Raw genomic sequence first — 21,160 nt, forward strand, 5'->3', positions numbered from 1 at the left:
GAAGTTTGAACACTCAAAGGCAGGGGATGCGCAGCCTCTTCTACTCTGGGACCCTCAAGACAAACGCAATGCAAATAAAACGAGTTGCACCGCGTTGTTCTGTCGATTTGAACCTCGGGCTAACATTAGCGAGAAGTTATTTTCTAAAAAAAAAAAAAACGCAAATCGTCTTATTACTTACGTTTGGCAGCGATAGTTTTTTTTGTAAGTTTTCGTTCGGTTGTATTTTACTTTGCGTGCTCGGGAGTCTCCGGATAGACTGGAAGAAAACGGACCCTACATTTTCCGATGGGCACCTCCAGATTTATACATTCACTTCGGCTGTGCAGTAAATTCAAATCAAAAGAATTTACAAGCCCGTAACCCGATAAAGTAACCTTACACAAAATCGTACTCGATGAATAATTGCCTCTGTTGCTAGCTTAAGCGGAAGCAAAACACTATCACAAAATGCGTTAAACAAAGTTAAAAAGTAGTACTTTTTAAAACAGACGCAGTCTGGTTAAGTTCGCCTAACAAACCAAATTACAGAAATCCGTTATATTTTAAAAACGGTCTTCAAAGTAATTCAAAACTCACCATAGCGAAGTGATCACTTAACTTTGTATGCATTATTTATTACGAACTTTATTCTCCTTAAAGTAGCGAAGAGATCTTGTTCAATAAGCCGCGGTGTTGTAAATAAACAGATAAGGAAATCCGGGCGCACGTGAGAAGCGCAAACAGCGCGTGGAGATGCGCCGTTAGCTGAACGGCAGCGTCGCTGAATGGGGGATACATCAGAGAAGCCCGCGTTAGGCTCGTCCGAATGTCCTCTCTGCGCAAATACAAGGAAAACGCAAACATGTAAAGCCCCGCGCTACACGGCTTGATAAAAAATTAATGCACACAGGCAGTTAAGTCTTTACAATATGAACGCGCACATCCATCCGTACTAAAGGAAACAAGTGGAAAATATTCATCAGAATTAATTATTTTGTGTGGGGGCGGGGAATATAAGTCATCGTGTTTACAAATACATAGCAAAGCTCGTTGAAAAACAAAATCCTTTTGAGCAGTCAAATAAAAAATAAAACCATCAATGAAGCTAACGTTTCCATATAATTAAAAATCGAGACATAACAATATGCATAAAAATGATTATAATCCAACGGTAGTTGATCAAAGTACAAGACACGGATCTTGATTGTATTTTAGCTCATCCAGTGTAAAAATGCATCTCCCCACTGGCTCTTCTCTCTTTCTCTTTCCTTTTCTCCCTCCTCTCTCTCTCTCTCTCTCTCTCTCTCTCACTGTCACACTCTCTCTCCCCACTCTCACTCACTCACTCACTCACTCACTCTCTCTCTCTCTCTCTCTCTCTCTCTCTCTCTCTCTCTCTTCTCTCCCTCCCTGGCCCTGTCTCCATGAATAATGTCCTGCCTTTTGTAATGAGAGCGGAGGAAAAAAGCCCTGCCGCGGTGTTAGGCGAGTCTGTGCTCTGACATTGAAAATGAATGACAGCTTACCTGCATGCCAATCTTCATCAGACTGACACTGGGCTGACAGCACAGCCTATACTTCCCCAGCACTGCCGGTGACGTCTGCCGTCCGAAACCCCTCCTACCAGGCTCAGACACCCCCTCCTCACCAACAACACCCCCACCACCACTAATAATTGTACCCTCCTCTTGTGAAAGCACAAGCGAAGTCTAACACAGCGGCGGAGTCCGGAAGCCCTCTGGTGGCCAGAATCGTGTATTGCTAGTTACTGCTGCAAAACTCTCCTAGACAACTAACCGTGTTGTAATGCTGTCAAGTTTAGCAACAGTCTTCCATACCAGGGAAAATGTTCATTGTCGCCAGAATGCATTTTTTTATTAGGGTTGCTTATACTTTTATACTGATTAACCTAATTAATTTTTGCTTAATTGCAGTAGTGAGGAACCCCTACCCCTAGTCTTATGCTAGTAATGGTTTGGAATATGATTATGGTAATGGTAATGTGTTTCCTTATGGTAATGGTAATGTGTTTCCTTATAATCATAGATTTGATGATAATTAATATTATTCTGTGGATAGGATTATAATAATCATTGCTGTTATTGTGGTTATAATTATATGCATCTTATTTGTACATTAATAGGTCATTTATTACACCCAGCAAAATAGCTGTTTGGATGTACTTTTAGCGTTGGGATTCTCATGATTTTTATTTTATAATAACTATGATGATGATGGTCTTGATGTTCTTATTATCATGGTTATGATGATGATTATCATCAGTGATTATCATCATCATATAATAACTAGTACAATAGGTATATTCACCATTTCCACAAGCAAAAGAGTTATTAATATTCATATCACACCAAATATAATCACCAATACATTTCTTTCATTCTCTTTTGATTTCATACAAAATAACTACTTTAATGATCACTGTTGAAATATTCACATATCAATTATTATTTATTTTAAATTTAAAATGAGAGAGGTGACACATATGAACATTAAATTAACACAAAAATAGTTAATTGCGGGAAGACAGTTATTTTTTTACAAAATAAAATAATATCCACTAAATGAAATTTAATAAAAGAAAAAGATCAGAATATTCTGCCTTGTACTTATCTTTCCAGTCTTCTTAACAGTATTTCTTCTTTTTATATCGAAAGTCTAATAATAACAGAAACATTAAACTGTTGCTATTGTTAGTAGCCTGGTTAAGGTTGTAAAAAGTAATAGATACTACACAGTATGATATTTTTCACTTTTCACCATTCATTTTCTTAACCCACTCATCCAGGGCAGGGTTATGAGGCAGCTGGAACCTATCTCAGCAAGCATACGGCACAAGGCAGAAAGAATCCCCGGGGAGAGCGCCAGTCCATCACAGGGTGAACACAAACCCACACACGCATAATCGAGGTCCAATTTAGTATCACCAATACACCTAATCTGCATGTCTTTGCACTGGGAGGACCTCAGATGGACATGGGGAGAACATGCAAACTCCACGGGAGGCACCCAGAACATGAGCTCCAGTCTCCTTATTGTGAGGCAACAGTCCTATCTGTGCACCACTGTGCCTCCACACATCTTTCACTATTTTATACTTATTTACTTGGCTAATCTATGTAAGGATTTGGGTTTTGTTTGTTTTAGGAAGTAAAGGGATGTCATTTAAAAATAAGTATTAGGCAACTAAAAGCAAAAAATGATGAGTTAAAATTTGAAAAGACAAACAAAGGTGGTTCGCTTAAATCAGTGTATTGGACTTGATTAGTTAATTAATTAATTAGTTTATTCCATAATTACTAGTAATAATGTATTGCAATTTAAATATGGACTGAATTTGATGTTTTCTTATTCCCCAGTCTAGAGCTAAATTAACATTGAACCCACAACACAAAATTACAAAAGGTTTTTATAAGAGTGTATTGCTCACATTTTGAAAACTAAATAAATGAATGTGGAATATGGATGGCAGACTGAAGTCCCACAATAGGTTTTCAGTACTTTGCATAAAATTGAGAGAATGACTGTGCTAATTGTGAAAGTTGCAGTAGTTAAATTTACAGGATAACAAAAAAATTACTGCCTGTATAGTTTTATTAGTCTTTCAATAAATAAAATCTTAGACTAAACAATTAAAAACAAAATCTTAGAAATTAAATAAAATTTTATAATACATGATTCAGTTGCTGTACATAGAGGAGAGGGATAGAGAAAAAGAGAAAAAAATGAAACAGAACAACAATCACACCATTATATTTTGAAAGCTACGTACATTTCTACAAGAAACATATTTTATATTAAATGTACAGTACTTCATTTTACAAGCAAAAAAAGACCATTTGGTTCATTCATTTGTTTGGTAAGCTAAAAGCTTAGTTGATCCACAATATCATCTAAATACTTTTATTATTATTTTTTTATTTATTTTTTATTTTAAACTATCAGAATCTCCAACTTAAACTCTACTATTCTCTAACTTGGTTCAAATTCTGGAGTGTCTAAAAGTGAAATGTTGTTTTTGTATTCATCAGTATACCAAAGAAATCCACAGATTAGCTGTCCTTTTCCAGTTTTTCTTCAGTCGTGATCAGTTGAAATGCAATGAATGACCTAAGATAGTGAAAAGGTAAGCAGTAAACTGCCAGAGAATTAAATTTAAATTTCAGGTTGACAAAAACAGAAAAAAAACAAAATTTCAGAATATTACAAATGGGCCTTCTTCAGCGAACAATTAACAGGTTACAACCTACAAATGTTCTGGAGCAATTAAAGTAAGTTAAGTATTGCAAGTTGTAGGCAACAGTTTGCACAGGTGTCCCAACATATGTTGAGTACTTAAAAGACCCTCTGTCTTAAAGCACAGTTGGAACAGACTGTGTTACTACACCCCCTGAAGTAGTACTTGGACAACATTACACTGTAGAAAGTTGTAAATTCCAGTGATAATAGTAAGAAAATAGCAATTAACAAAAGAACTGAGACAGAGCATTATTACTCTGGGAAGTGCAAGCCTTTCATTGATTATTTTTCCAATTTTCCTCAAAGTGTCAGTATGTACAGTGGTGTCCTACACAATCCAATGGCAATTGGAAACTGGAAGAAACTCTGATAGGCAGAGATCTGACAGACCCAAAGTTACAACACAATCAGAAGATAAATTTCTGTGGGTCACCAGCTTGCATAATAGGCACCTCACAGCACAACAGCTTCAAGCACAGCTTAACAGTAGTCAAAAAAATCAAGTCTCAGTTTCTACTGTGAAGAGGAAACTTTGTGCTGCAGGTTTCACAGGACGAGTGGCAGTACCGGTTGTGGATTACTGCAAACTAGAAGAAAGTCTTATGGACTGATGAATCAAAATTTGAAATTTTTGGTTCATCATGCAGGATGTTTGTACACCATCTAGTTGGTGAAAGGAAGGTTTCTCAGTGTGTAACACCAGCTTTCAAACATGGAGGAGGAAGTGTGAAGGTCTGGGCATTCTTTTGATGGAGCAGAGTTGGTGACTTGCACAGAATCAAAGGGGTTACCACAATTTGGGTGTTATATCAGCAAAAGGTGGCTACTTTGATTAATCAAAAATTTGAATAAAATTTTGTAAACATAATGACTCCTTGACTTATTTTTTATTTGCCTTTGTTTATCTGATCTATGTCTTGTTTTCATGAAATATTAAGACATTAAACTACGTGCATTTCCATAAAAATTGACAAAAATGAAGTGGTCTGAAACTTCTGACCAATGTATATATATCATTAATAATACAGTATATTAAGTAGTAAGTAATATATTATTAATTATATATATATAATTATTATTATTAATTATATATATATAATATATTAATATACTATAATATATATAATAATATATTAATTATATATATATATATATATATATATATATATATATATATATATATATATATATTAATCTCATAAGCACTTGTAATTTGTTCAGGATAAATGAATCATACAAATATAATATATTACAGCATGCATGTATTTGAAACTGAGGTTCAAACTTAAGTGTTTAGTCAATCATTTTTCTTGAGGATTAAATATATATCATTGTAGTTAATATCGGCCCAGTAATAAAACCCGATATGCTGTAAGGAACGGCAAGAATAACTATTATAGAAGACGTCCTAAAATAATGCAACATATTTTTAAACAGCTGCGGATATGAAAGTTGTTGGATGGATAGTAGTTAATTTCTTAAAAGCAGCGTTACTAAAATGGGGATATTATATACCACTATATTATTACAAAAGCAGCCGCCAATATACACAGCTTTCTGTACTGTATTGACCTTTTGCCTTAACAGCCTCATGTGCGCTTGCGTTTTAACTCCATTTCCCAGTAGCCTCTGCAGCGCGTCAAGATTTTGCGACTCCACCCAAAAGCCTTCAGTTTGCGTTACTAGGGTAACGATTGGAGCGCAGTGACACCAGACAGAGAAAAACGAAATTGTTTTGTTTTTCTTATTAATGGTATTTAAAGAAAAAATATTTTTGCAAAACTGATTTTAGGAGGATTTTGATCGGCCCAAGCGAGTGACCCGTACGAAGGCGACAACGGCTGTGCAAAGGAGACTTGCTGTACGGATTCGCTAGATTTTGCGGCCTTGATGCCGGACGGAAAAGCAACAAGCACGGAAAATTCACATTTTAGACGGCAAAGTAACAGCCTGCCGCCACCTTGTGTGGCTTCAAGTCCACAGTAGGCTCGAATGCTTGTTCGGCACTGATTGGTGGGTGAGTAGACCAAATACCCTGCTCGGTTCTGATTGGGTTATGACCTAGTTGGCGGGCTCGGTTCTGATTCGTCAGTGACCACGTCTAAATGGTGTCGCTGTTGGAGAGAGTATGACCTCAAGCTCGGTTTAAATGATGAAGCAGTAGAGTACAATGATAAATGTCAAGTTTATTTTGATTGTTATCTTTAATTAAAGTCGAATTTAAGTGTTATAACTGCCCAGAACTAAAAGCAAAAGGGAGCTAATATTATGGAAACAATAATGTGGATTCAGGAAAAACTAACAATAACTCAGGATGAAAGCACACTTATCAATATATCGGTGCTCCACAAATCAAAATGATCAGGTATTTGTGCACAGATAAACATCAAATTAATAATTTATTGAAATAATAGCACATTCTCGTTAGACTTTATTTAAGAGTAATATTGCACATAGATCTAGACTAGTTTAATTTGTAGTTTTATCATTTGAAGTAAACAAATGATAAGTTCTTGTTTGTAATGCTGCAGTCTAAATTAGAAATTCGGGTTAAACATTAAAGGGTAAAATGCTATGAAATTAATTTTTAATAACAATAAAACTACTATGTCGTTCATAATTTAAAATTCATGTTTTTCAGCTAGTCTTTGACTAGACTGATTTTAACTTATTAATCAGCTGTCACAAAAGTTTCATTTTTGTACTTGATATGTAAATTGATGCAGCATTTCACTATATTTGACTTTTATTTTTAAACAGCTTATTAGTTTATCTTTGTGGGACTTTTTTCTTTTGTATTTAGTAGTAAAGTTGGTTTTTGGTATTTTAGTCAGGCATTGTTCCTGTCTAACATAATTTCTGCTCACTCTGTCCATCCAACAGAAAAATTGAGTTTAGAAAGTTAATGAGTGACTGGATAAATTATAGCATCAATGAAGTACATACATAGCAAACAAACGACAAAAAATAATAACACATTTTATATGAAAATTACTTGTCTTATTTCTGTTAAATTAGTTATATGTTATTTCTTAACTTCCTTATTGGAAACATTAGGATTCCTCCATTTGTACTTTTTAAAAAGCTCTGTATATTTTCTTCATGTAATGCTACATATTGGTGGTGGATGAAGTGGTTCCCCACTGCCTATGTAAAGTGCTTTGAGTAGGTTAGAAAAGTGCTATATAAATGTAATTAATTGTATTTATCCACTTAATACAAGAGATTTTCTAAAGAATGTTCAAAAAATGTATTTTTCCTGTGGTACTATTTAAAAAACATACTTTTCTTTATGAGGGTGTGGCCTTTCTTACAAGTTAACTTGGCTTTGTCTTTACAGGTGATGGCAGTAACAATCTTAGGTGTGGGGATCGGTGTTTTCCTGATTGCCTTGATCTGGATTGTTTCTTTTTTTCTCTTCCTTGTCTTATCTCGGGCATCTGGAGCAGCCAGGTGAGTGGGAGTTAAAATGCCAGATCATTTGGTTGTGATTAATTAATGAAAACTTAACATTCACCAGTTTGATATGGTGACACGGTGATTTGCAACATCACCTCACAGATCCAACATCCTGAGTTCAAATCCCATGCCAGACAATGTCTGTGTAGTGTTTGCATATTCTCCTGGTGTGTGAGTGGGTTTTCCTCATTCATCTCCCAAAGAAGTACAGATTAAGTTAATTTGCGAATCCAGATTACTCTCTGTTGTGTGTGAGTGTGGGTATGGATATGTGCATGGGTGGTCCCTGCGATGGACTGGCACCCTGCCCAAGGTTGTTTTCTGCCTTGAAGCCCTTCCTGTCAATGTAGTATCTGGCTGTCCTTGACTGTGACATGAATTAGATGGATTTGAGAATGAGAAGAGTTGTGATAACATTCAGCAAAGAAGCATTGTGCAGCATTTTGCAATTGCAAGCTATTCAAATGTATAAGTGCACATTATTGGTTATGTAAATATGTTTTTAATCGATCTGAGCAGAACAGCTAATGATCTTGGAATGAGCTGGAGATGAGATTTGAACATTGTATCTTCTACTATGCTATACTAACTGCCTGTAAGGATACAATCTGTACATTCAAATGTTCTGTATACTGCTGGCTTAGAAAGGAACATATGGTGCCTGCTTATATTTAAGTATGAGGGTGCCAGAGGTAATAGTGGATGGAGCAAAAGGAGAAACTTACCCTTCTATACTCAGAGTGCTAAAAGAGTATTAAAAATGTTTATAATGGAAAATGTATTGGGTATATATTCTTGTCTTAGTATGTGGTAGTTGTTATCCGCCAAAATAATTAACATCCCATATAATGACTTTTAGATTGGTTATAGAATAGCACCCTATTTTTTACTTATAGGACCTTGAAATCTTAATTAGTCCTCAATAATTAGTCCTCAATACTTCACATGCTTATTAATACCATGCAATAATGAAGACCTTTGAAATCCTGTTTATAAGCTGTGACACAAAAATCAGTAGAGTTTGATCAATGTGCCTGCAGCAGAGTACACAGTATTGGTCTGGGACAGATTGGAGGTGGCATTTTCCTCATACAATATCCTACTTCAGACATTTTATAGACATTATTTTGCCTGCTGGGGCAATCTTTGAAATCTTCCTTTGAAGGAGGTCAACAATATTGACAATTTCAGGAAAAAGTATTGAATATTTGTGTTTATTATGCACAAAGCACTTTATGTAACCATTAAAATTTAAACGCTCCAGGTTTACAAACATGCCACTAATGGTAGCAGTAAAAGTCTTGATTATTTACAGTTCCTGCCACTGTGCAGGAGAAATTCATACATTTTATTAAAATCCACTTAAGTGCCCTTCAAATGTTTACTGTACTTCAGGTGTACAGCTTATATATACTTTGTATTAAATCTGCAGGCCTGACTTCTAAATCAAGAGTAATTACTACTCTATGAAAGGCTTTCTTGTCTATAACACAATTATTGAAGCCAATTACGAGTAATGCACCATTGCAGTGGTTCCCAGTCCCCATCCTAAGGGACCCCAACTGGGAAATTTAAAATATAATTAAAAGGTGAAATTTAAAAGGGAAATATTAAAAGGTGAATTAATAGGAAAATGACTAAAAACAAAAGTTCTGAACTTATAACTGTTGCAAAAATACAAGTATTTCTGAAATTCTGAAGAATGTAAATCTCACACTTCTACTCTTTTCTAAATACAGAATACAAGAAAAAAAAACCCAGCCAATTCAACAAAGCAATCAATTAGGGGAAAGTGACTCACTCACTGCAAAACTGTCTGGATCAAAAACATCTGGCCCCAGGGGTTCCCGAGAAAAGCACTGGAAATCGCTGCTACTTTTTCAAAATAACTAATTATAAATCATAAATTAAATGATTCTACCAATGGGTATAGTGTTTCCTCCTTTACACCAATGCTTTTTTCTATCCATCAGTTTTCTGATTACACCTAACTTGCAGTGTGTCCTTGTCATTTACCATGTGATCGTGGAACACCGCATTCCCCCATAGAAACCTTGGAGAAGACTACCAAATTAAAGCTTGGCAACAATCATCATCATCTAGTCAAGAAAAATAATCTAGTTTTAAATATTCTTGTTTTTTGTGTACACAGTTCTGTTGATATCAGTTTATTGCCTACTAACATGCATATTGTTTGTTAGAATGAAAAATTGCATTTTAACTGATTTTCAACATAAAAATACCCAGGTAAAACATCAAGATAATGCTTATGTTCCTGATTTTGTGCATCTTCAGATGAGACACTGTTAATTTAATTTTGGTTTATAGCAACACCTTCAACAGCATTGTTTTACCCCTCTGTTTTATTTTTTTTTTTCCTCCTAACAGATTACTGGTCATTCCTGTGTTTTTGTTGGCCGTCATAGTCACTGTAACCCTCATTTTCTTCCCACGTACACCTGAAAGTCCATCTTTAGTGAAAGATGTTACTGTAAGTGTAATTTTTATTTATATTATATTCTTTATTTAGTTTTAAAATTTATTTTATGGTGTTTTAAATAGATAATGGTGTCCCGTTGCTCTGGTGTTTACACTCTTTGTAGTTTTAGGAAGTAGTTGCCTACAGTCTACGGTATATTTATTGTACTGCATATTTCATCTTGCATTTTATTTGCTCTGTAAAGAATTTTGTGGTATTACCTTCCTATAAAAGACACTATATAAAGTGGTAATTGAGATGGGTTCAAATGTTGAGCTATGCAAAGGAAAATAAAAATAAAAGAACTCATAGAAGATACAGGGGCACAGAGAAATTAATGTTACCCTGATTGCAATCCAATGTTTGTTTTATGCATTTGTGAACATGCCACAGTATTCCAATTAAATGTTATCTTTTCTTGTCTAATCTATTAGGAGTAGTGACAATAGATGTTTACACCAGGACAGCCTCAAAGATTCAAATGTGCCTGTAAAAATCCAGATTGTCCTGTGAGATCATTTTGCTGCTTCCTACAGAATCTTAATAACTATGTAAATTATTCAATGCACTGCATTTAGAAATCACATATATGGAAATAAGCACTGCCACCAGAGCTTTGGGATATTTAGCAGCATCTTTAACAGTCCAGAGGTGCAGTGCAGGTGGGAAAAATATCACCAGGGTAAAAAAAAGATAACTTCCCAAAAATGATAGAGGAAAGACCACATAGTCACAGAGGCACATGGAAATAAAATGTAAAATTCATGCATGGAGAGATGACAGCAACTCCTGTGGATATAGTGGGCAAATTTAAGTTTATTCACTAAGAGGGTCTCAAGTGTAAAACTTCAAATTAGATGAACAAAAGGTAATTTGTGGAGCAGGGTAAAAAATGGAAAGATAAGTATAGATAGTATGATCCAAAGAGTTTGCTGAGAGGAGTATTCTGTGCATGTGAAGTCACCAAAAAGTAAAAAAAATTGTGAAGAATGTTTCTCTGTTGTATGCATATATGGAACACAAGATTTTGGGAGCCTGTTCAAACAGTCATAGATTCAGTTTGTGGCAAGATGCAGTTTCTTAAATGAAAGAATATAAGGCTCATAAAGTGGCAGAAGCATAATATTAAATTGCTAATAATGCAATTTACCTTTCATTCACTGAGCGTATACTGACCATACAGAAGAAGTACCACTCGATTCCCTCCAGTTTGAAAGTGAATTGCACCTTTATCTTCACATTTTTCAGATCCCTGCCCCTTGTCTTTGTATGTATATGCCTGCATCATTCGCCTTGCTGTCTTAATCAAAATAGTGTGATAAGAATATTAGTCTAAGTCAGTGTTTTCTCTCTGGCGGCTTTTATTTTGTAAATTTTTATAGCTGCATTGTGTATCCAATTAAGGTTTGACAGCAGCCAGAGCCCATTTCAGTAGCATTAGGTGCAAGGCTTGGGCATTAACCCCATCAGTTGCAGGACTTAATCCCTTGCCAAAGGTAATTTAGAATCTCCTTTACTTAACACACTGTCTCCAATATAGACACAGGGAGGCTGTGCACACTCCAAATAATCAATGACAGAACACTGGATGCTATATCAAATGCATGATTTTTTTAATGTTGTACAGGCAAGGCAAAAATCTATGTGAAACACAGCTTATGAGCTGAGGAAAATTAATTATTTTTTTTTTTTACATACTGCATACATAGACACATTTTTATGTGTTTTAGCTATTGCTGCTTAAATAGTTTAAATGATTTCTTTAGGTTTAGAATCAAATGCTGTAAACTGCACAGTATGCTGCCTACTTAACAAATGTAAATAATATTGATGTAGCCACAATGTACATAGAAGGACAAATAGTACTTTATTTGCTCAAAGGGGAACTGAACAGGTAACAGAGTATACCACAAATTTGGCTAACACAGGTCTTAAGTACTCAAGGACTAACACAGTCTGGTCCTACAGCTTTTCCTGTTTGCTGCTTCTTCAGTTGTCTCCTCAGTTGGTCAGCAGTTATGGATGGTCAGAGGTGGAGTCATCACCATCCATACCAGCTGAAATGGTGGAGTCCAACATCTGACATAGCATCACTCAGCAACCTATAGGCAAAGTCCAAAATAAAAAACCTTTGACCTTACTAGACCTTCTTTTTTTCTGGAATGCCGAATAGTTTAAATTCTTTCACAAGTTTTTTGTGTCTTTGGTCTGTAGTGCAAACTCCTGCTTCAGTCACTGTTAAAATAAACAAGCGATGCCGGTAGAGAAGGTAATCCAATAAAAATTGTAGTGCTTATAATTAAGTCAAGTACTGACAATTTCACCTCTTCTAGGTAGAAATATTATACGTACACCTGTAATTTCTCACTTCCACTGATATAAGATAAACACCATTCTCTCTTTGCATTCATATGTGCTGAACAGCAGGTTGTGCTACCTCATGGTGCATATTTTAAACAACAGGAATTGTGTTTTTTATTTTGAACTTCCATTAAGAGACCTCATCTGTGTGGTGACAGATGACCCATTCTTGTGCTGGGGCTAATCTTTCCAAGGTTAAATTATTATTTTCACATTGAATTGGTTGATTTTTTTAAGAAATGAAAGTGAAATGATTTGAAGATTTAAGATTAAGCATGTGAAACTGAGCAGGAATGTTTTGTGGTACCTGAAATTTTTAAGCAGTATTTGTTATTTAAGTACGCGCATCCTCATTAAAGCAAAACTGAAATGCATAACAGAAGACTCAAAAAAATTCAGTGCTAAAGCTGTAATGACGGCTCTCGGCATCTAACAGAGGCTAACCTCTTCCTGTTAAACACAAGCAAAGTATCAGAGTGCCAATTAGTCAGGCCCTAGACAGGGGCTCTGGGTAGGGCGCTCGATACAGCATTAATATTGCATGGTTTGAGCTCTGTGCTTCGCTGCCTGGCTAATTGGCTAATTAAAAAGTGAGATGCGTTAAACGAGAGAACATTGCGTCCACAAGAGAGATTTTTTTTCCTTTCTCCCTGGTTCTCTGGTGTCTGGTGAAATGTTTTAGCCAACCTGCACTTCACACATCCATATCATGTCGAGAGGGGATTGGGGGTGCCACTGGGAGCCAGGTTTAAGTTTTAATATTTTCCCTACACTCCTCCTTACCGACAGCAAGGATGAGACAACAAGTTTTCAAATTTAACCTCTGCCCTCTTGCCTTTATGTTTAATTTTTAAAGTGTTATGCTTGTGCTGGCCCCCCTAGAATTCTGCATGTGCAGCTGTCTGCTGCCCGCCGCTAATCCTGTCTACTTTGCTTTTGCATCAGGTGACATTTGCATTGTTTGCATCATTGGGGGTGCAAAAGGGAATTGGGAGTTGGAGTGCATGATGCAAACTATTTCATGTTTTGTTTGGGTTTTGCATGCATCAGACTGGTTTTCCCTTTTGTCCTAATTAGGCAGGATGTACTCAGTGCTTAAGATTTAGTGCAACTTGAATATCTGATCTGACTGAATATAGTTGGTGTGTGACTGTGCATATGTACCTCTGTAGATTTGGTCATTTGTCTGACATGAATCTGGACATATTTCCCTTTAATGGGTATAATTTTTTCACCCAAACATGAGAGTATCTTGTTTGTGTCCGTCAATGTTCATTTTCAGTCTAGACTGGGTAATGCCCAGTTCATCCTGCTGCCCTTTACGTCAGTTAGACTAAGGTAAGATATTTAGATGTTAGTAATCACAGATGGTGTTGGCATTCTGGGAAATTATGTTAGCAGTGAGCTAAAGTAAATTGACATTCATATTTGCAAAACTGGCGGCATTCAATACTGCAAAGAGTTTCTTCATTAGCAGTAACTGATCATGCAGTCAGTGGATTCCTTTTTGTCCCCAGGACTGGAAGTGTAGTGCTTCTGGAGTGTTACTCATGTCCCTTGATATGGGGAATTATTTAACTTTTTAATAAATTTTGTTCTTCAAACATGTTGTATTGTGCCTGTAGCTGTCATTATACATTCTTGTCTTATTGCTCCAGTACCTGCCATGACTTGATAATAGCACATAATTTTTTTGCTATACAACATGCTTAATGATAGACTTTAAAAAAAGATCTTTAGAAATTATTTGGTATATCTCCATCAATAAAGTTCCTGTAAAAGAATGCATTTCACTGACAAATCATATGTTTTTTATCAAATGTGTTCTGACATCTTTTAAACTGTTTTGACATCTGCATGCACTTGAAAGTCAATACTTAATCAGCAATTACTGCATTGCAACAAAATTCAAAAATAGATAAATGAATATAATAAACCTTTGTGGCACGGAGCAGAAAATTTTAAAGGAGGTAGAACTAACAATGAAAGTTGTTGAATAGTTAAGAAGAAATGGTATCTGTGTGGTGGGAATGGAAAAGCTAATTAAAAGAGTAAATTGATGTAATATTTGATTCAAAATCCAAAAGAGAAAACTTGAACGAAACCTTGCAGACAGACCCAGGGTGAGAGAATTTCAGAGAGCAACCACAAATAAGACATTCAATGGCCATCTGGTTAGTTGTCATTGTACATTAAGCAGCATATGAAATAAGTGTTACTTCTTACAGTTCTGAAGATTATCACCATTAAAATAATTACAACTTAATATTGTAGAAAGAACTTTATTCGTCCCCAGGAAGAAATGTCGCTGTTAACAAGAGCACTTTAAATAAATAAATATATAGATAGATAAGTAAATTGAATTACTATTTGAATGCTGCAAACAAAGCTACCAATTATTTTATCCAAAATGTATTTTCTGCACCTGCACTCAGTGATCAGCACTATACAAAAATAACTTGAACTGAATCGAAAAACTACTTTTCAGTATTTATTGGTTGAAAGGATGTGATGATGTCATGGAAAGAATGCACTATAGCACAAAAACAGAAGGGAACTATACCACTGCTTGGAACCTTTCCTGAGGCCACAATAAGGCAAATTACAATCACTTTGTATTGCTTGTCCCTAATTGGAAAGAGCAATTGTTAAAACATGGTGACATCTAGTGGTAAATGTTGTTATCTGCATCTACTGGAGTAACTGCTAATTGGAGCTCTGCTGTGATTTTCCAAGGATGTTGTGGTTTAAGTGATAAGGGACAATGCAAGTCACAAACCACAAGCTGTGCTGGGGTAAGAAAGAGAAATTTTTTTATTGAAAGGAGAAGCCATACAGAATTTGTAATGGGTTTCCACTTTGATGTAGCCATCAATGTGGGCTGCAGGTTATTGGGCTCGAAGTATACCACTGGCACACAAACTGTAAACCTGAGTAAGTCATGCTGCCTCTACCATAAACATCTGATTATTTTTGCTATAGCACATTGTTCATTTAAGGAGATGGTGAGGAATATTATGAATTATGTCATGAAAAAATAATGTTAATGTCTTTAAAAAGTACTTCCCTAGCAAATTAAAAGTTGTCTAAGCAGTTCCGTGCCTGTGTTTTTGGATTTACATTTATTGAATTAGTCTTTCCCCCCTGCTGACAGCCATAATAATAAAATTTCAAATGCTGAACTTTTCTCATAAATGTGTACCCTTTATGAACTGAGTTTTAGAAAACAGCATTGGTTTTCAAACATAGATATCATAAGGTGAAGGAACGTGTAAAGTGAGCATTAAAACAGGCAAAATATATTAAAACTAGTCGTTTAGCCCGTTACAATAACGGGCGCTAGAACAGTAGTGCATAAACATTAGTAAGAACAGTCTATATTAAATGGCAAGGGACTTTGACCTCATTCTTTTTGTTGGTCGTATTTTTCTTTCTTTCAGCCTTTCTTTTGTTGATGTTTACTTACTGAGCTGACCGTTCTTCGTGCGCTGCCACTGTGTATTGTGTGTCTAATTTTCTCTAACAGTAATACTGTCTTGTACGGCTCTATTCAATAAGGGCGCGCACAAAAAGGCGAGCTTTAAAAGGCCAACCTCAATTGAGCACGGCGAATAAAGGCGTTCGTAGATAATTTAGTTTAAATGGCTCTGGAACATGTGAAGAGCAACAAAGGTGCAGATCTTTATTTACGCGCGCCTTTATTCGCTGCGCCCAATTGAGGTCGCCCTTTTGAAGCTCGCCTTTTTGTGCGCGCCCTTATTGAAGGATACCATCTTGTACGTCCGCTGGCTTGAACGTCCGTAATATACCTTTAATTTTCTCTGGCGGTAATACAGGCGTGCGTGTCGGTAATATGCCTTTAATATCCTCTGACAGTAATACTGGCTTGTATGTGGCTGTAATATGCGTCACTGTATTGTGTACCTTTAATTTCCTCTCGCAGTAATACTGGTTTGTATTTCCGTAAAACGCCTCTAACTTTCTCTTACAGTAATATCGCGCATCGCACCGTGCCCCGCGCATGCGCACTTCATCAGAAGACACCCACACACGGACACCTGGACGCACATAGGGATTTTATATATATATATAGATGCATATAGATAGAATGTTTAAAACTATCCATTTTAAACAGCAAAATGTAATCTAAGGCAGAGTGATTGCAGACTAGACAATAAATAAAGTAAATTTCATACAAGAACGCAATGTGTTTGTAACTTGTCACAGGAGCACTAACTCTTCTCAAAATCACTCACGGTCCGTTTTCCTTTCTTCCCCCATTTGCATGCCTCAGCTGTTGTTGAGGTCCTAGTTAATTTATTTTAAAAAATGATCAAACATGTGTGCCTAGTGTTTTCCATCCAATGAATCTTGTATCTCCAAGGCCGACTCACAATACATGACTGTCAGTTGGATAACACTTCAGATTTAGTAACCTCATTTGCTGGATCTTGTCTTCTTGAGGATGTCTGAAAGTTGTGTAGTGTGCCACCTGCCTAATACTACTGATACACTGAAAGTTAATAGTTGAGATAAACAAGTGGAGAGAAGTTGTTGCCTACTGACAGATACTCTCAGCAGATACTGTAAGATGAGTGGGGATGTGAGTACTGACACACAAAGGGCTAAGTGCTTTAGCTGATGGGTGAGCATACAACAAACAACTAGTGGTTTGATTCGTGGTGCTATACAAGGATAATAAGTTCAGTATTAAAATTGTGAAGGCCAAGGTTTTTAACAAGTGATTTCATAGAAAGTTAGTACACTTTTTGGATTGCCTGATTTCTTTATGCATGCAATGTATGAATAGCTAATGCTAGTCAACCACAAAAAAATTCCATGACATTAGCAAAGGTTGCTAATTATAAATTTACAAAATATATCTGCTGTTGCGCTTAGACATCTCATCAGTAAAGTACCTGGGATCATAGGTTGATTTAGGTATATTCATATATATTTCAATGTATAGGTAAGCATCCTGGTTTGATCAAGCCCCAGTTTGTGTCTAAGTTGCAATTGTCCACAGGTTGGTATCCTTAAACCCTCTCTGCTGCCTCAGTGATAGTTCTGGATAGTTCTAATCTTTTTTCTGTGCACCTGTGATACATAGGAGATTGAATGCCTACAGAGGATCTACCAACAAACCCCCTGCATGCCACTTCAATGGGTAGGAACTGTGCACACTATTTCCTGTAGTATTTTCTTCTACCACTTTCTGCTTCTTTGCTCTTTTTTCCCAAATGCTTTCTACATCTGTTTTTTTTCCCCAGGATACCATGGGCTTTAAAAAGATACCTGCCCTAATTGCTTCTTACATCAGGACCGTGGCTGACCTGAGTGTGGTATTGGTGATATTCTCTGGGAATTTAAGTTGTTTGCCAAGTTCAGTTCTTAATTGTCAGTCTGATTCTGTCCCATGAAGTCCTGCTGTTGCTTTTAACTTTGGTATTGACTTTCTCCCAGCCCTGATGAAGCTTATATTGTCACACTAGGTGGTGTAACTTGTTTTGAGAGATAGTGGTTGAGATGGTACTAGATATTTCCTTCAGCACCTGGTCATGGTGTTAGCAGTAGTGCTATTCCCTTAGTGCAGTAGGGCAGTAGCTGTGTACATGCTCCAAAGTCCTTCTCTTACCACACAGAAACACTGGATTGTCTGCCTTGTTCCAATAGAGGCATAAATAAGAAAGCTGACAAAATTAAGTGACTAAGGGTGAAGATACTGAAAATGGAGATATTCTAACTAGATAAGTCAGTTATATGGTCATATTCAGGTTTCAGAACTCAGGATATTTATCACATGTACATGCTCATTTTTGCAGGTTATTCATAGTAAAAGCAATGACACAATAAAAAATTCTGCAATACCTGCCTTTCCATGGTGAATAAATGCTAAAAAATGATTGTTTGACCAATGTGTGTTTAAGACTCAGTTACGCCAGCATCAGGAGCAGATGATTTTGAAAGTAAATGTTCAATACCACTACCTCCCATTCCACACAAAAACTGCCATTACAGTGTATAGATATAGTTTACTACAGTCTATAAAGCCAATGTGGTTCAAGCACATTGTTCTTCGGTACTTCCAAAGCAGCCCTGAATTAATCTGTCAGACTTTATGTTGCATTGTCTGAACACTTCCCATTGCAAAAAGAAATCTTTAAAGTGTTCCAACAGTATGTATGTAATTCAGTTAATTAAAAAGTAAGAATAAAATAGTGGGTTAGACAGTGCTACTATCTACTGAGGCTGCCTAATTATTTTATATTGTAATTATGTATCAATGTAATGTAAAACCGTTTGTTTGAGCTTTGTTTTTTTTCCCTGAAAAAAAACAGAAACTAAAACACTACCTTAGTGCAGTCATGCAGTAAGTTAGAACTGCATATTCAAATAGAAGCAGTTTTATATAAATTTATTGCACTGCAGAAGATTAAGAATTTTTCTTATGTGAAAATGTATTTCAAAAAATGTTTAGATTCTTGCAGATATCCAGGTGTTGTCCAATAAATACCTTTCAATATTGCTTGTGGAGTCATTTCTGTTACTAAACCTCTAAGAGTTATGCCTATGTTATGTTATGCCTAACTATGTCTTACGCTCAGTCCTTTTCAGTTATACTCTTCTCTACAAGTGGTGATGATATATAGTACAGGAATTTATATTATAAAAGCCTGTAGTGTCGTTTATGCACAGCGCATTTCAATATTGCAAAATGAATCAATAAATGAATTTGAATCTAAATTCCAATGCTCCCCTTTTTTCCAGATTGTGGATACCTTCTTCATTGGGAGGTATGTGCTGCTGTCAATACTAGCTCTGATCTTCCTCGCAAGCCTGTTTCTGGTGTTACCATTCTACATACTGGAACCAATATATGCCAAGCCTTTAAGAACTTTTTAAAGGAACTAAATCTGGATGGGGAAGCAAAGCAGGAAAAGCTGATGATGTTAAAAAACCTCAATGGAGTCCTTTTTTCTGCTTGATTCTGACTGTTGGCACAATTTAGGAATGTCTTTTTCTCAGTTGCTTTTCCAAATTTAAATAATTATAAGGCATGCATTCCATTACTGCTCAAGGTGGATGACTAGAATTACAGAAGACAACAGGATACTTCATATATATGGCCCGTGAAGTTCAGTAGTTTTTCATAAGGTTTCCTTTTTAAAGTTCTTTGGTGCAGCATTCAGTCAAACATATAAATCGGCACTTTCTGCCAAGTTACTTTTCCACAGTCCTACATTTAGGATTCTGCCCTAATAGTAATACTTTGTAAGTTCTGGTTCTGGAATGGTTTGCAAAATGCATCATGGTGACATGTACCTCTGTTTCTGTGTTAAGTTGCTTATTTATTTTCATCTACACAGATTAATGTCTTTCTAGTGCCATCTATAGTTAATTTTTCTTTACCACAAAATGCACTATGTACTTCAGAATAATTCAGTCATTATTTTTGTAAACTCTTTATGGTTTCCTTCTTATCAATGTCAAAATATATACCAGATCAAATAAACAATTTTTTGCTAAAACAAAGAGAAAGAGATTTTCATGAACAGAATTGCAAAGATCATTTGCATCACCACAAGGAGGCGACCTTGACTTTCCTAAATTGTTTTCAGTACAGCATTGGGTGCTCTGCACTTTACCTTAAGAAACTTGACCCTTGCTCACACTTGTGCACTTTTTGATAATTTTAAAGACTTGCTCTCTGGTGCATTTTACACATCTCTTATAACTACAATGTAAACCCCAGCCCTATTGCAGAACAAAAAATAATTATCCTGAATCCAGACCATATGACTTTATAGTTTACCTTAAGAGGAGAAATATTCCCACCAGCACTTGTTACTCCACATAAACTACTATAGTTATATATTTTGTGTGGCATGTGTATGCTTCCATATCTATATGTTGTGCTTTTATTTTTCGAGTTTGCTGAATGGTTGGTAAGAGAGCTGCCACTTGTGCTGTTTGCATTTGAAATAATATAAGTATAGTCTGAAATATGTCCTCACAAAGTGATCTCATGGAGCATTTCTATACAAATAAAATGCAGCATCTTCTGGTTTGTTTTATCTGTTCATGAAGTCAACATGTACACAGGACATTAAATTGAACAATGTGACACTATCTGAAGAAAAAACTTAATTTATTGACAGAAAAAAAATAAAAATATTTGGTCAAAGTTAGAATTCCTTTCAGCAGAACATATCATTTGTTGTTTTCTGAGTACAGTTGATACAAAATACACCTCAAATCACCCTTTTTTGAGCTTTCCAATTAATATATATTTTATTTTAAAAAACATTAATAATGATTTCCTGTAAGGATTTCATGATTGGTCAGAATGGTGTATTTTGCTGTATTTTAAGACACTTAACATTGTTCGTGCTCAGTACTAATCTATGTACCTAAAAGGTATAATTAAAAAGTTTTGAATTTTAATGTTAGTAATTTTTCATCATTATCCAGTGACCCCACAGTTTTGAAATATTCTTATGTTAGAACAGTTCAGAGAAGTATTAAAGTGTATTTACAAGTCCCAGCATAAGTAGCAAAGGAAAACATCGCAGTTCCTGGCTGAGTGATGGCAGCAATTTAAACAAAAGAAGAAGACGTTGC

The 21,160-nt window shown here is 35.8% G+C and overlaps 2 protein-coding genes across 8 annotated transcripts in view; one reads left to right on the forward strand and one right to left on the reverse strand.

Moving 5' to 3' along the window:
* Nucleotides 1–1,641, reverse strand: part of pknox2 (pbx/knotted 1 homeobox 2) — a 275,865-nt gene extending 274,224 nt beyond the window's left edge. For 4 of the 6 annotated variants that reach the window (XM_028810406.2, XM_028810404.2, XM_028810405.2 and 1 more), the window contains exon 1: nucleotides 1,509–1,641. The gene's annotated coding sequence lies outside the window, so the exon portion shown is untranslated. Of the gene's footprint in view, nucleotides 1–579; nucleotides 840–1,508 lie in introns of those variants that run through there. The other 2 variants (XM_051931913.1, XM_051931912.1) reach the window with 1 other exon arrangement.
* A 4,248-nt stretch (nucleotides 1,642–5,889) lies between these two features.
* tmem218 (transmembrane protein 218) lies at nucleotides 5,890–20,601 on the forward strand. 2 transcript variants are annotated; one of them, XM_051931921.1, is made up of 4 exons: nucleotides 5,890–6,256; nucleotides 7,580–7,692; nucleotides 10,087–10,189; nucleotides 19,307–20,601. In XM_051931921.1, exons 2-4 carry the CDS (start codon nucleotides 7,583–7,585, stop codon nucleotides 19,439–19,441), a joined length of 348 nt encoding a protein of 115 aa, XP_051787881.1. In that variant the 5' UTR covers nucleotides 5,890–6,256; nucleotides 7,580–7,582; the 3' UTR covers nucleotides 19,442–20,601. The 2 variants fall into 2 exon arrangements, with proteins under 2 accessions (XP_051787881.1, XP_051787882.1); XM_051931922.1 differs by having other exon boundaries at nucleotides 5,890–6,252.
* Nucleotides 20,602–21,160: the final 559 nt, after the last annotated feature.

The sequence above is a fragment of the Erpetoichthys calabaricus genome, chromosome 9 (genome assembly GCF_900747795.2).
Source record: "Erpetoichthys calabaricus chromosome 9, fErpCal1.3, whole genome shotgun sequence".
NCBI lineage: Eukaryota > Metazoa > Chordata > Cladistia > Polypteriformes > Polypteridae > Erpetoichthys > Erpetoichthys calabaricus.